At 42.0% G+C, this 14940-nt stretch overlaps 1 protein-coding gene across 3 annotated transcripts in view; it reads left to right on the top strand.

Moving 5' to 3' along the window:
* Nucleotides 1-14940, top strand: part of LOC143291781 (uncharacterized) — a 70496-nt gene that overhangs the window by 940 nt on the left and 54616 nt on the right. For all 3 annotated transcript variants that reach the window (XM_076601932.1, XM_076601934.1, XM_076601935.1), the window contains exons 3-7: nucleotides 319-472; nucleotides 1636-1848; nucleotides 3642-3916; nucleotides 7177-7295; nucleotides 10688-10862. In XM_076601932.1, coding sequence (XP_076458047.1) covers nucleotides 319-472; nucleotides 1636-1848; nucleotides 3642-3916; nucleotides 7177-7295; nucleotides 10688-10862 — 936 coding nt within the window. The remainder of the gene's footprint in view (nucleotides 1-318; nucleotides 473-1635; nucleotides 1849-3641; nucleotides 3917-7176; nucleotides 7296-10687; nucleotides 10863-14940) is intronic.

The raw sequence follows: 14940 nt of genomic DNA on the forward strand, positions 1-14940 counted from the left end.
TAGAACAGTGAATGTGTTTGATATATATATATATATATATATGTGTGTGTGTGTGTGTGTGTGTGTGTAACATGTACGTATACATGTACATATGTATACATGTATGCATGTATGTATAGAATATAGTGTGTTTTTAATTGATGTGGTTGTGTTTAACATGGTATTTCGTAATCTTTATTTTGTGTGTGCTTACTTATAGAAAGTTAAGAACAATAGAATTACAGAATAGAGTTTAGAGTAAGAGTGTGTGTTTTATTTGGTGTCGGCATTGACAAATACAGAGTGTGTTTGAAGTGCTGTGATTTCCCCCACATGCAGAAAGTGGAGGAGGCATCCAGTAAAGCCACAGAGGCAGTTCTGGGGCCAGAGATCTCATCAGCGTCTCCCTACACCATTGGTCGACAGAGAGGTCGTGACACTGTGAAAGGGGTCAGTGACCAGGCCCGGATCCACGATGAAGCTTACAGTGAAGGTAACTGATAGTGAACATTACCTATTTATTACCTGTACTGTGAAGATACCAGATAGTGGACGTTACCATATATTACCTGTACATTGAACGTAACTGATAGTGAACATTACCTATTTATTACCTGTACTGTGAAGATACCAGATAGTGGACATTACCATATATTACCTGTACATTGAACGTAACTGATAGTGAGCATTACCTGTATATTACCTGTACTGTGAAGATACTTGATAGTGAACCTGACCTGATATTACCTGTACCATAAAGGTAACTGATAGCGAACATTGCCTGTATATTGCCTGTACAGTAAAGGTGACTCAAAGTGAACATTACCTATATATTACCCGTACAATAAGGGTAACTGGTAGTAAACATTACCTGTATATTACCTGTACAGTGAAGGTAAGTGAATATTAGCTGTTTATTACCTGTACAATGTACTTGTATGTTTCTTACCTGTACAATGAAGGTAACTGATAGTGAATATTATCTGTGTATTACCTGTACAATAAAGGTAACTAATAGTGAACATTATGTATTACTTGTTCAGTGAAGATAACTGATAGTGAACATTACCTGTATATTACCTGTAAATGTACCTGTATATTACCTGTACAGTGAAGGTAACTGATAGTGAACATTACCTGTATATTACCTGTACAGTGAAGGCAACTGATAGTGAACATTACCTGTATATTACCTGTACAGTGAAGGTAACTGATAGTGAACATTGCCTGTATATTACCTGTACAGTGAAGGTACCTGATAGTGAACATTGCCTGTGTATTACCTTTACAATGTAGGTAACTGATAGTGAACATTACCTGTATATTACCTGTACAATGAAGGCAACTGATAGTGAACATTACCTGTATATTACCTGTACAATGAAAAAAATGACAATGAAATTATGACAGCTGATGATGTGATAATACACTTCATGGCTGCAGTTACTGAGTTAATATTATTCATCTGGGATCTCTGAAGTGCCAAAGATTCATATCCATTACGAGCATAAAATATGTTTTGGTTTATATCAGATAAAAAATGCATTTGTTATTTTCGTAAGATGTGTATTTTGTGTGTAGTTATTTGGCTTGGCTTTTAGAAATGAAAAAAATGGAAGTTACAACTTCAGTTCTTTAAACGCATTTTGTTGCTAGCTCAAGATCTGCTAAACGAGTGGCTCACTCAGAAAGTGAGTCTCCATGATGACCTCCAAGACAACGACCCTGACCTTATGGATGGTGACCCATGGAGGAAGGAGGATCTGGGGTCAAAGGCCAGACAGGAATGGGACAATCTTCTGAATGGCAACCTGGAACAGCTTGGCATCGACACCACTCCCAGATTGTTGAAAAGACAAGAAGAAGATGGTGATAGTATTTCTCTCTTCATGGAAAGAGTCACTTATTATAATAGTTTTTTCTCTCTTCATCAGAATAGTCACTTGATATCGTACAACTCCCAGATTGTTGAAGGAACAAGAAGAAGATGGTAATAGCATTTCTCTCTTCATGGAAAGAGTCATTTATTATAATAGTTTTTTCTCTCTTCATCAGAATAGTCACTTGATATCGTACAACTCCCAGATTGTTGAAGGAACAAAGAGGAAGATGGTAATAGTTTTTCTCACTTTATTGATTCAGTCACTTTTGGTACTAGTCTTTCTCTCTTCATTCAAAAATCATTTATGGTAATAGTTTTTATCTCTTTATCGAAATAGTCATAAGGTTCTAGTTTCTATCTCTTCATCGAAATAGTCATAAGGTACTAGTTTTTCTCTCTTCATCAAAATAGTGACTTGGTTGGTATCAATACAACTACTAGCATGGTAGAGAGACAAGATGAAGATGGTAATAGTTTTTCTCTCTTCATCCCATTTCAGATTATACCACACACCATTTTCAGATTGCACCACACCCCATTTTCAGATTATACACACCCAATTTTCATATTTCATCATATCCTATTTTCAGATTTCATCATATCCCATTTTCAGACTACACCAAACCCTATTTTCAGATTTCGTTATATCCCCTTTTCATTTAACACCACACCCCATTTTCAGATTTTATCATATCCCATTTTCAGATCACACCACACCCCATTTTCAGACTACACCACACCCCATTTTAAGATTACATGACATCCCATTTTCAGATTACATCGCACCCAATTTTCAGATCACGCTACACCCCATTTTCTGATTACATCACATCCCATTTTCAGATTACAACACATCCCATTTTCAGATTACATCATACTCCGTTTTCAGATCACACTACACCCCATTTTCTGATTACATCATATCCCATTTTCAGATTACACCACACCCCATTTTCAAATTTCATAATATCCCAATTTCAGAATACCCCATTTTCATTTTCTCCTATTTTCAGACTGCACCATTTACAGATGGAATTACCTCCCATTTTCAGACTGCACCATGTACAGATGGAATTATCTCCCATTTTCATGTTGTACTTTGTACAGATGGGGGTATCTCCCATTTTCAGACTGTATCATGTATAGATGGAGTTGTCTCCAATTTTCAGACTGCACAATACACAGGCGGAGTTATCTCCCATTTCAGCTTCCACCATGTAAAGGCGAAGTTATCTCCCATTTTCAGACTGCACCATGTATAGACGAAGTTATCTCCCATTTTCAGACTGCACAATTACAGAGTTGTCTGCCATTTTCACACTGCACCATGTACAGACAGAGTTGTCTTCCATATTCAGACTGCACCATGTACAGTTATCTCCCATTTTCAGACTGCACCATGTACACATGGAGTTATCTCCCTTTTTCATGTTGCATCATGTACAGATGGAGTTATCTCCCATATCAGACCGCACCGTGTACAGATGGAGTTATCTTCCATTTTCAGACTGCACAATGTACAGACAGAATTATCACCCATTTACAGACTGCACCATCTACAGACGGAGTTGTCTCCCATTTTCAGACTACACCATGTACAGCTGGAGTTGTCTCCCATTTTCAGACTACACTATGTACAGATGTAGTTGTCTCCCATTTTCAGACTACACTATGTACAGATGTAGTTGTCTCCCATTTTCAGACTACACCATGTACAGACGGAGTTGTCTCCCATTTTCAGACTACACCATGTACAGACGGAGTTGTCTCCCATTTTCAGACTCATACGCCCACCTGTATGACCTGGATGAGGGGGAGGCAGTTTCCATGGTGATGCATACCATGCTTAGCAAACAGCTGGTCAAGGACTCAGTGCGGAGAGACCTGGGCCTGAACAATGTTCAAAGCTCCCATGATCCTCGCACCAAGATGGAGATGCGGCACCAGCGTGTGAAAGAGAATCGTCAGAAACGGGAAGAAGATCTGCAGAGACAACGAAAAGAGGCAGAGACTAAAAAGCAGGCCCGGCTGACCGCACGTCAGATTGTTTTGAAGGTACAAGATACAAGTATGCTCATGACCTGTAACCCTGATCCATAACCTGTCATCCCAACCCTTACCAATGACCTGTGACCCTGACCAGTGACCTGTCACCCTGTACCTGACCCATGACTTCTCACCCTGACCAGTGACCTGTCACCCCAACCCTTACCTATGGCCTGTGACCCTGACCCATGACCTGTCACCCTGTTCATGACCCATGACTTCTCACCCTGACCCATCACCTGTCACCCCAACCTTTACCTATGGTCTGTGACCCTGACCCATGACCTGTCCTGTTCCTGACCCATGACTTCTCATCATGACCTGTCACCCTAACCCTTACGCATGACCTGTCACCCTGACACTGACCCATGACCTCTCATGCTGACCCGTGACCTGCCACCCTGACATATGACTTGTCACTCTGACCATGACCCATGACCTCTCACCTTGTCCCTGACCTGTCACTGACCCTAGCCATGGCCAGTAACATGCATGTGGGTGTGGTGTGTCTAAATGTTTGTGGGTATGGTGTGTCTGCATGAATGTGGGTGGTGTGTCTACATGTATGTGGTTGTGGTGTCCTCATATGTCTACAGGTATGTGGGTGGTGTGTCTACATGTTTGTGAGTGGTGTGTCTACATGTATGTGGGTGGTGTGTCGACATGTATATGGGTATATGTGGGTGGTGTGTCTACATGTTTGTGGATGGTGTGTCTACATGTATGTGGGCGGTGTGTCTACATGTTTGTGGATGTGGTGTGTCTACATGTATGTGGGTGTGGTGTGTATGTGGGTGGGGTGTCTACATGTATGTGGGTGGTTTGTCACCATGTATGTGGGGGTGGTGTGTCTTCATGAATGTGGGGGTGGTGTGTCTTCATGTATGTGGGGGTGGTGTGTCTTCATGTATGTGGGGGTGGTGTGTCTTCATGAATGTGGGGGTGGTGTGTCTTCATGTATGTGGGGGTGGTGTGTCTTCATGAATGTGGGGGTGGTGTGTCTTCAGGTATGTGGGGGTGGTGTGTCTTCATGTATGTGGGTGTGGTGTGTCTTCATGAATGTGGGGTTGGTGTGTCTTCATGTATGTGGGGGTGGTGTGTCTTCATGTATGTGGGGTTGGTGTGTCTTCATGTATGTGGGGATGGTGTGTCTTCATGTATGTGGGGTTGTGTGGTCTTCAGGTAATGTGGGTGTGGTGTTCTTCAGTATGTGGGGTGTGTGTCTTCATGTATGTGGGGTTGGTGTGTCTTCATGTATGTGGGGGGTGTCTTGTGGGGTGTGTTCTTCATGTATGTGGGGGTGGTGTGCTCATGATGTGGGGGTGTGTCTTCATGTATGTGGGGTTGGTGTGTCTTCATGTATGTGGGGTTGGTGTGTCTACATGAGTGGGTGTGCTCGATGTGGGTGGTGTGTCTTCATGTATGTGGGTTGTGTGTCTTCATGTATGTGGTGTGGTAGTCTATGTGTCTCATGTATGTGTGGGTGTTCATGTGTGGTGTGTTCATTATGTGGGGTTGGTGTGTCTTCATGAATGTGGGAGTGGTGTGTCTTCATGTATGTGGGGTTGGTGAGTCTTCATGTATGTGGGGGTGGTGTGTCTTAAGGTATGTGGGTGTGGTGTGTCTTCAGGTATGTGGGGTTGGTGAGTCTTCATGTATGTGGGGGTGGTGTGTCTTCATGTATGTGGGTGTGGTGTGTCTTCATGTATGTGGGGGTGGTGTGTCTTCATGTATGTGGGGGTGGTGTGTCTTCAGGTATGTGGGGGTGGTGTGTCTTCATGTATGTGGGGTTGGTGTGTCTTCAGGTATGTGGGTGTGGTGTTTCTTCATGTATGTGGGGGTGGTGTGTCTTCAGGTATGTGGGTGTGGTGTGTCTTCATGTATGTGGGGGTGGTGTGTCTTCATGTATGTGGGGGTGGTGTGTCTTCATGAATGTGGGGTTGGTGTGTCTTCATGTATGTGGGTGTGGTGTGTCTTCAGGTATGTGGGGGTGGTGTGTCTTCATGTATGTGGGGTTGGTGTGTCTTCAGGTATGTGGGGGTGGTGTGTCTTCATGTATGTGGTGTGGTGTGTCTACATGTATGTGGTGTGGTGTGTCTACATGTATGTGGTGTGGTGTGTCTACATGTATGTGGTGTGGTGTGTCTACATGTATGTGGGTATGGTGTTTTCATTATGTGGCTGGTGTGTTCACATGTATGTGGGTGTGGTGTGTCTACATGTATGTGGGTGTGGTGTTTTCATGTAAGTTGCTGGTGTTTCTACATGTGTGTATACATGTATGTGGGTGTGGTGTTACTACATGTATGTGGGTGGTGTGTCTACATGTATGTGGGTGTGGTGTGTTTACATATGTGTCTACATGTATGTGGATGGTGTGTCTACATGTATGTGGGTGTGGTATTTACATGTATGTGGGTGTGGTGTCTACATGTTTGTGGGTGTGGTGTCTACATGTATGTGGGTGTGGTGTGTATTAGGATGAGGTGTCTACATGTATGTGGGTAGTGTGTCTACATAATTATATGTCTGCATGTATGTGGGTGTTGTATCTACATGTATGTGGGTGTGGTGTATCTACATTTATGTGGGTGGTGTATCTACATTTATGTGGGTGGTGTATCTACATGTATGTGGGTGTGGTGTATCTACATGTATGTGGGTGTGGTGTGTCTACATGTATGTGGGTGTTGTATCTACATGTATGTGGGTGTGGTGTGTCTACATGTATGTGGGTGTTGTATCTACATGTATGTGGGTGTGGTGTGTCTACATGTATGTGGGTGGTGTATCTACATGTATGTGGGTGTGGTGTATCTACATGTATGTGGGTGTGGTGTATCTACATGTATGTGGGTGTGGTGTATCTACGTGTATGTGGGTGGTGTATCTGCATGTATGTGGGTATGGTGTGTCTACATGTATGTGGGTGTGGTGTGTCCGCATGTATGTGGGTGGTGTATCTACATGTATGTGGGTGTGTTGTGTTAACATGTATGTGGGTGTGTTGTGTTAACATGTATGTGGGTGTGTTGTGTTAACATGTATGTGGGTGTGTTATGTTTACATGTATGTGGGTGTGTTATGTTTACATGTATGTGGGTGTGTTGTGTTAACATGTATGTGGGTGTGTTGTGTTAACATGTATGTGGGTGTGTTGTGTTAACATGTATGTGGGTGTGTTGTGTTAACATGTATGTGGGTGTGTTATGTTTACATGTATGTGGGTGTGTTGTGTTAACATGTATGTGGGTGGTCTGTCACTACAGGAACAAAAAGCGAAAGAGCTGAAACAGAGGAAAGAGGAGCAGGAGATCAAGAAACAGATGGCCCAGATACGGAAGGAGATGCAGCTCTCACGCAAACAGGAGTCAGAGGAGAGATTGAGGTTTGAACAGTGGAGACATAAGATTAAGTATAACAGAGAGTGTGGGGAGGGAGAGGAGGGGGGTAGTGGTGGGGAATGGAGAAGAGTGTTGAGGAACAGAGTAAATGGATGAGTTGTGGAGAGAAATAGACTGAAGAGAGAAGAGAGTTGAGGAACAGAGTAAATGGATGAGTTGTGGAGAGAAATAGACTGAAGAGAGAAGAGAGTTGAGGAACGGAGTAAATGGATGAGTTGTGGAGAGAAATAGACTGAAGAGAGAAGAGAGTTGAGGAACAGAGTAAATGGATGAGTTGTGGAGAGAAATAGACTGAAGAGAGAAGAGTGTTGAGGAACAGAGTAAATGGATGAGTTGTGGAGAGAAATAGACTGAAGAGAGAAGAGAGTTGAGGAACAGAGTAAATGGATGAGTTGTGGAGAGAAATAGACTGAAGAGAGAAGAGAGTTGAGGAATGGAGTAAATGGATGGGTTGTGGAGAGAAATAGACTGAAGAGAGAAGAGAGTTGAGGAACAGAGTAAATGGATGAGTTGTGGAGAGAAATAGACTGAAGAGAGAAGAGAGTTGAGGAACAGAGTAAATGGATGAGTTGTGGAGAGAAATAGACTGAAGAGAGAAGAGAGTTGAGGAACAGAGTAAATGGATGAGTTGTGGAGAGAAATAGACTGAAGAGAGAAGAGAGTTGAGGAATGGAGTAAATGGATGGGTTGTGGAGAGAAATAGACTGAAGAGAGAAGAGAGTTGAGGAACGGAGTAAATGGATGAGTTGTGGAGAGAAATAGACTGAAGAGAGAAGAGAGTTGAGGAATGGAGTAAATGGATAAGTTGTGGAGAGAAATAGATTGAAGAGAGAAGAGTTTCAGTTTCAGTTTCAGTAGCTCAAGGAGGCGTCACTGCATTTGGACAAATCCATATATGCTACACCACATCTGCCAAGCAGATGCCTGACCAGTAGCGTAACCCAACGCGCTTAGTCAGGCCTTGAGAAATAAAAGAAGAAAAAAAAAGAAAGGTGAATAAATAATAGATAAGCTTACATAAATAAATAAATAAATAATAATTATAATGTAAAAAAAGATAGTAGTAATAATAATAAAATAATAATAATAAATAAATAAATAAATAAATAAATAAAACAACAATGATGATAAATAAGCAAATAAATGTAAAACATGAAGACAATCATTCACACATACACCCACACATGCATAACAGATATACACCAAAATGCAGTTTCACAGATATGAAAGCACAGTCAAATACATATAAACGTACATGAGCTCCAACACACACACACACACACACACCACACACATTACCCTGCACCTCCTCTACCCCCCTTCTCCACACACTCATTTCTAGTCTACGTATCGCAGCTTCCACGGAACACACACACACACACACACACACACACACACACACACACAGATGAACACTTACTTGTATAAGCACACACACATACGCCCATATCTCACACCCCCAACCCCACACACATATATACAAAGATATACATATATACGTTCCAACATCTTGCTGCTTCCACATTGTAGGCATGCATACACTCACATACCCCATCCTCTACCCCACCTCCCCCCCGCACTCCCACCTCCCCCTCACACACACACACACACACACACACACACACACACGCACGTGGACTGAACTCTCCTGACACTTGTGTACACTTACACTCTTGCGCATGCACAAACGCACTCAAAAACACAGACCCACACATGCACACAAACACACACATACACGCACAGAGGCTGCCACTGATTGGCCGCAAGAGGGATGGGAAAAGATCTCTGATGCCAAGAACGTGGCGTCTAGTGTGTTGCTCAGTCTATTGTATTTGGAAAAGCCCACAGAGGCTCTGTTCCGTTTTGAAGAAATTTGCACAATGTTGGTTTGGAAATGATGCCGATATTTGTTTGATTTGCAAAGCATTGTGCTCTGCCTTTCATGCTAGACTTATGGCCACTTCCTCTCTCTGCTTTTATTTCTTTGAGGCGATTGATGGTGTGATGGCCTTGTACTTGTTCTTTTTGATATTCTTTGACTTTTCTGAAGATTTCCGATTTTCCTAGATGTAGGCCGCTCGTTGGTGTTGTGTTACCAGCAAGTCTGTCAGCTCACTCATTTCCCTTAACACCTGCATGTCCTGGGCAGTATGACCATGTGAGTTTTTTAATCTGAAAGTTGGGCATTGCCTTATGCCACTCTGGGCTTCCCATTCCGTTTTCAATTTTCTGCATGAGGTTCATTGAGTCGGTTAGAATCATGGCATGTTGGTTTCCGGGCGTATGGATGGACGATAGCCACTGGAGGGCATGTGTCACAGCTTCAACTTCCATCGTTAGGCTGGAGGTTGTGACTTTGTAGGCAGCATTCTCTTCCTTAACTGTTTTTCCATTTTGTTTCGCAGTGAATCCCCAACTGGATTGATCTTTGGTGACTGAGCCATCTGTGTATATGATGATGTCCTCTTCTTTACTGTTTTCTTCTTTGAGTAGCTTCACTTCCGCATCAGTTTTGCCCTCTGGGTGAAATGGCTGTGTTGAATAGATGGTTGAGGTTTTCGGGGTTTTTCTCCCATTCTTTTGTTTCTTTCAGGTCTTGTAGTCGGCATACTAGCTGGATTGTGTCTTCTGCTTGCCCCATCCATGATCTTCCTCGTCCTAGACGGTTGCCATAGAGAGAAGAGAGTTGAGGAATGGAGTGAATGGATAAGAGTTGTTGAGAGAAACAGACTGAAGAGAGAGGAGAGTTGAGGAACGGAGTAAATGGATGAGTTGTGGAGAGAAACAGACTGAAGAGAGAAGAGAGTTGAGGAACAGAGTAAATGGATGAGTTGTGGAGAGAAATAGATTGAAGAGAGAAGAGAGTTGAGGAATGGAGTGAATGGATAAGAGTTGTAGAGAGAAATAGACTGAAGAGAGAAGAGAGTTGAGGAACAGAGTAAATGGATGAGTTGTGGAGAGAAATAGACTGAAGAGAGTTGAGGAGTGGAGTAAATGGATAAGAGTTGTAGAGAGAAATAGACTGAAGAGAGAAGAGAGTTGAGGAGTGGAGTAAATGGATAAGAATTGTAGAGAGAAATAGACTGAAGAGAGAAGAGAGTTGAGGAATGGAGTGAAGGGAGAAGAATTGTAGAGAGAAATAGACTGAAGAGAGAAGAGAGTTGAGGAATGGAGTGAAGGGAGAAGAGAGAGTTGTGGAGAAATGGAAATGAAAAATAAACTTGTTTTATTGAGGGGAAAGGAATAAGCTCATACTGGCATGTTATGAGAGAGGGAAGGAAGAAAGTAAGGATGGAAAGGAGAGAGTGAAGGAGACTGAGAGAGAAACAGACAGGGCCAAGAGAAGTGACTGATTCATGGTTTTTGATATCACCAGGAAACAACATGAGGCGGAGGAAAAAGCACGACTGGCCCGTGAGGAAGTGGAGCGACAAGAGGCGATGGAGAGGGAGGACGTGCTGCGGAAACAACAGGAGAGCAGTGAACGATGGAAAGCCAAGCTTGCTCAGAGAGAGCTGGAAAAGGCCAGGCAGACTGCTACCAAGTTACGGGTGGGTTAGATGACATGGGATTGGAATGTACAATACATGTCATGGGATTGGAATGTACAATACATGTCATGGGATTGGAATGTACAATACATGTCATGGGATTGGAATGTACAATACATGTCATGGGATTGGAATGTACAATACATGTCATGGGATTGAAGGTACACATAATGTGATGTTTAGAGGTGGAAGGCACACATGATATGATGTTTACAGATGGAAGGCACAATGTGTTGTTTGCAGGTGGAAAGCATACAGTGTGATGTTTACATATGGAAAGGACACACAATGTGATGTTTACAGGTGGAAGGCACATACAATATGATGTTTACAGATGGAAGGCATACAGTGTGATATTTACAGGTGGAAGGCACACAATGTGATGTTTACAGGTGAAAGGCACACACAATATGATGTTTGGAGGTGGAAGGCACACAATGTGATGTTAACAGGTGGAAGGTAGACTGTGATATTTATAGGTGGAACGCACACACAATTTTAAGTTTACAGGTGGAAGTGTGATGTTTACAGGTGGAAGGCATACACAATGTGAAGTTTACAGGTGGAAGGCACACAGTGTGATGTTCACAGGTAGAAGGCACAATGCATATTTACAGTTGGAAGGTACACATTGTGATGTTTACAGGTGGAAGGCACACAGTGTGATATTTAAAGGTGGAAGGCACACAGTGTGATGTTTACAGGTGGAAGGCACACAGTGTGATATTTAAAGGTGGAAGGCACACATTGTGATGTTTACAGGTGGAAGGCACACAATGTGATGTTCACAGGTAGAAGGCACACACAGTGTGATGTACACAGGTAGAAGGCACAATGCATGTTTACAGGTGGAAGGTATACAGTGTGATATTTACAGGTGGAAGGCACACAGTGTGATGTACACAGGTAGAAGGCACAATGCATGTTTACAGGTGGAAGGTACACATTGTGCTGTTTACAGGTGGAAGGCACACGGTGTGATGTACACAGATAGAAGGCACAATGCATGTTTACAGGTGGAAGGCACACAGTGTGATGTACACAGGTAGAAGGCACAATGCATGTTTACAGGTGGAAGGTACACATTGTGCTGTTTACAGGTGGAAGGCACACAGTGTGATATTTATAGGTGGAAGGCACACAATATGATGTTTATAGGTGGAAGGCACACAGTGTGATATTTATAGGTGGAAGGCACACAGTGTGATATTTATAGGTGGAAGGCACACAGTGTGATATTTATAGGTGGAAGGCACACACAATGTGATGTTTACAGGTGGAAGGTACACAGTGATGTTTACAGGTGGAAGGCGCACAGTGTGATGTTTACAGGTGGAAGGCACACACAGTGTGATGTTTACAGGTGGAAGGCACACAGTGTGATGTTTACAGGTGGAAGGCACACAGTGTGATATTTATAGGTGGAAGGCACACACAATGTGATGTTTATAGGTGGAAGGCACACACAATGTAATGTTTACAGGTGGAAGGTACACACAATTTGATGTTTACAGGTGTAAGGCACACACAGTGTGATGTTTACAGATGGAAGGCACAATGCATATTTACAGTTGGAAGGTACACATTGTGATGTTTACAGGTGGAAGGCACACAGTGTGATATTTAAAGGTGGAAGGCACACAGTGTGATGTTTACAGGTGGAAGGCACACAGTGTGATGTTCACAGGTAGAAGGCACACACAGTGTGATGTACACAGGTAGAAGGCACAATGCATGTTTACAGGTGAAAGGTACACAGTGTGATATTCACAGGTGGAAGGCACACAGTGTGATGTACACAGGTAGAAGGCACAATGCATGTTTACAGGTGGAAGGTACACATTGTTCTGTTTACAGGTGGAAGGCACACGGTGTGATGTACACAGGTAGAAGGCACAATGCATGTTTACAGGTGGAAGGCACACAGTGTGATGTTCACAGGTAGAAGGCACAATGCATATTTACAGTTGGAAGGTACACATTGTGCTGTTTACAGGTGGAAGGCACACACAATGTGATATTTATAGGTGGAAGGCACACAGTGTGATATTTATAGGTGGAAGGCACACACAATGTGATGTTTACAGGTGGAAGGCACACAATGTGATATTTATAGGTGGAAGGCACACAGTGTGATATTTATAGGTGGAAGGCACACACAATGTGATGTTTACAGGTGGAAGGCACACACAATGTGATGTTTATAGGCGGAAGGCACACAGTGTGATATTTATAGGTGGAAGGCACACAGTGTGATGTACACAGGTGGAAAGCACACAGTGTGATGTTTACAGGTGGAAGGCACACAGTGTGATATTTATAGGTGGAAGGCACACAGTGTGATGTACACAGGTGGAAAGCACACAGTGTGATGTTTACAGGTGGAAGGCACACAGTGTGATATTTATAGGTGGAAGGCACACAGTGTGATATTTATAGGTGGAAGGCACACACAATGTGATGTTTATAGGTGGAAGGTACACAGTGTGATGTTTACAGGTGGAAGGCACACAGTGTGATATTTACAGGTGGAAGGCACACAGTGTGATATTTATAGGTGGAAGGCACACACAATGTGATGTTTATAGGTGGAAGGCACACACAATGTAATGTTTACAGGTGGAAGGTACACAGTGTGAAGTTTACAGGTGGAAGGTACACACAATTTGATGTTTACAGGTGTAAGGCACACACAGTGTGAACTTTACAGGTGGAAGGTACATACAGTGTGATGTTTACAGGTGGAAGGTACACACATTGTGATGTTTACAGGTGGAAGGCACAATGTGATGTTTACAGATGGAAGGCACAATAGATGTTTACAGGTGGAAGGTACACAGTGTGATGTTTACAGGTGGAAGGTACACATAATGTGATGTTTACAGGTGGAAGGCACAATACATGTTTGCAGGTATAAGGTACACAGTGTGATGTTTACAGGCACACACAATGTGATGTTTACAGGTGGAAGGTACACAGTATGATGTTTACAGGTGGAAGGTACACAGTGTGATGTTTACAGGTGGCAGGCAGAAATATGCTGGGTTCAATTGAAAAAACGTTGGCCTGTGTGATATACTGGACACAGGGCAACAACAATAAACACAGTAATGATAATAGTGATGATAACAAATATGATGATGATGATTATGATAAATATGATGATAATGATGATAATAATAACTGTAAGAACAATAATAATAAGATGAAGATGGAAAGAATAGTGATGATGATTTTTATTGTTGTTAAGGATGATATTGTTCATCATAATAAGAACTGACCGTGTTTGATCAGCATATTCGTTTGACTGTTATTTGACATGCACCTTAGCAGATGATACTCAGACACCTGACAGCATAGTACAATGTGGTATTGCACTGTTATTGATATTATCATGATTAGTTTTACTGTTGTTACAAAATATGAATACAGACACTTTACAGGATGGTATGATGTGGTGTTGCACTGTTATTGATATTATCATGATTAGTTTTACTGTTGTTACAAAATATGAATACAGACACTTTACAGGATGGTATGATGTGGTGTTGCACTGTTATTGATATTATCATGATTAGTTTTACTGTTGTTACAAAATATGAATACAGACACTTTACAGGATGGTATGATGTGGTGTTGCACTGTTATTGATATTATCATGATTAGTTTTACTGTTGTTACAAAATATGAATACAGACACTTTACAGGATGGTATGATGTGGTGTTGCACTGTTATTGATATTATCATGATTAGTTTTACTGTTGTTACAAAATATGAATACAGACACTTTACAGGATGGTATGATGTGGTGTTGCACTGTTATTGATATTATCATGATTAGTTTTACTGTTGTTACAAAATATGAATACAGACACTTTACAGGATGGTATGATGTGGTGTTGCACTGTTATTGATATTATCATGATTAGTTTTACTGTTGTTACAAAATATGAATACAGACACTTTACAGGATGGTATGATGTGGTGTTGCACTGTTATTGATATTATCATGATTAGTTTTACTGTTGTTACAAAATATGAATGATGATGTGGACAGAGCCTAAACAGACACTTTAC

Source organism: Babylonia areolata, chromosome 17 (genome assembly GCF_041734735.1).
Source record: "Babylonia areolata isolate BAREFJ2019XMU chromosome 17, ASM4173473v1, whole genome shotgun sequence".
NCBI lineage: Eukaryota > Metazoa > Mollusca > Gastropoda > Neogastropoda > Buccinidae > Babylonia > Babylonia areolata.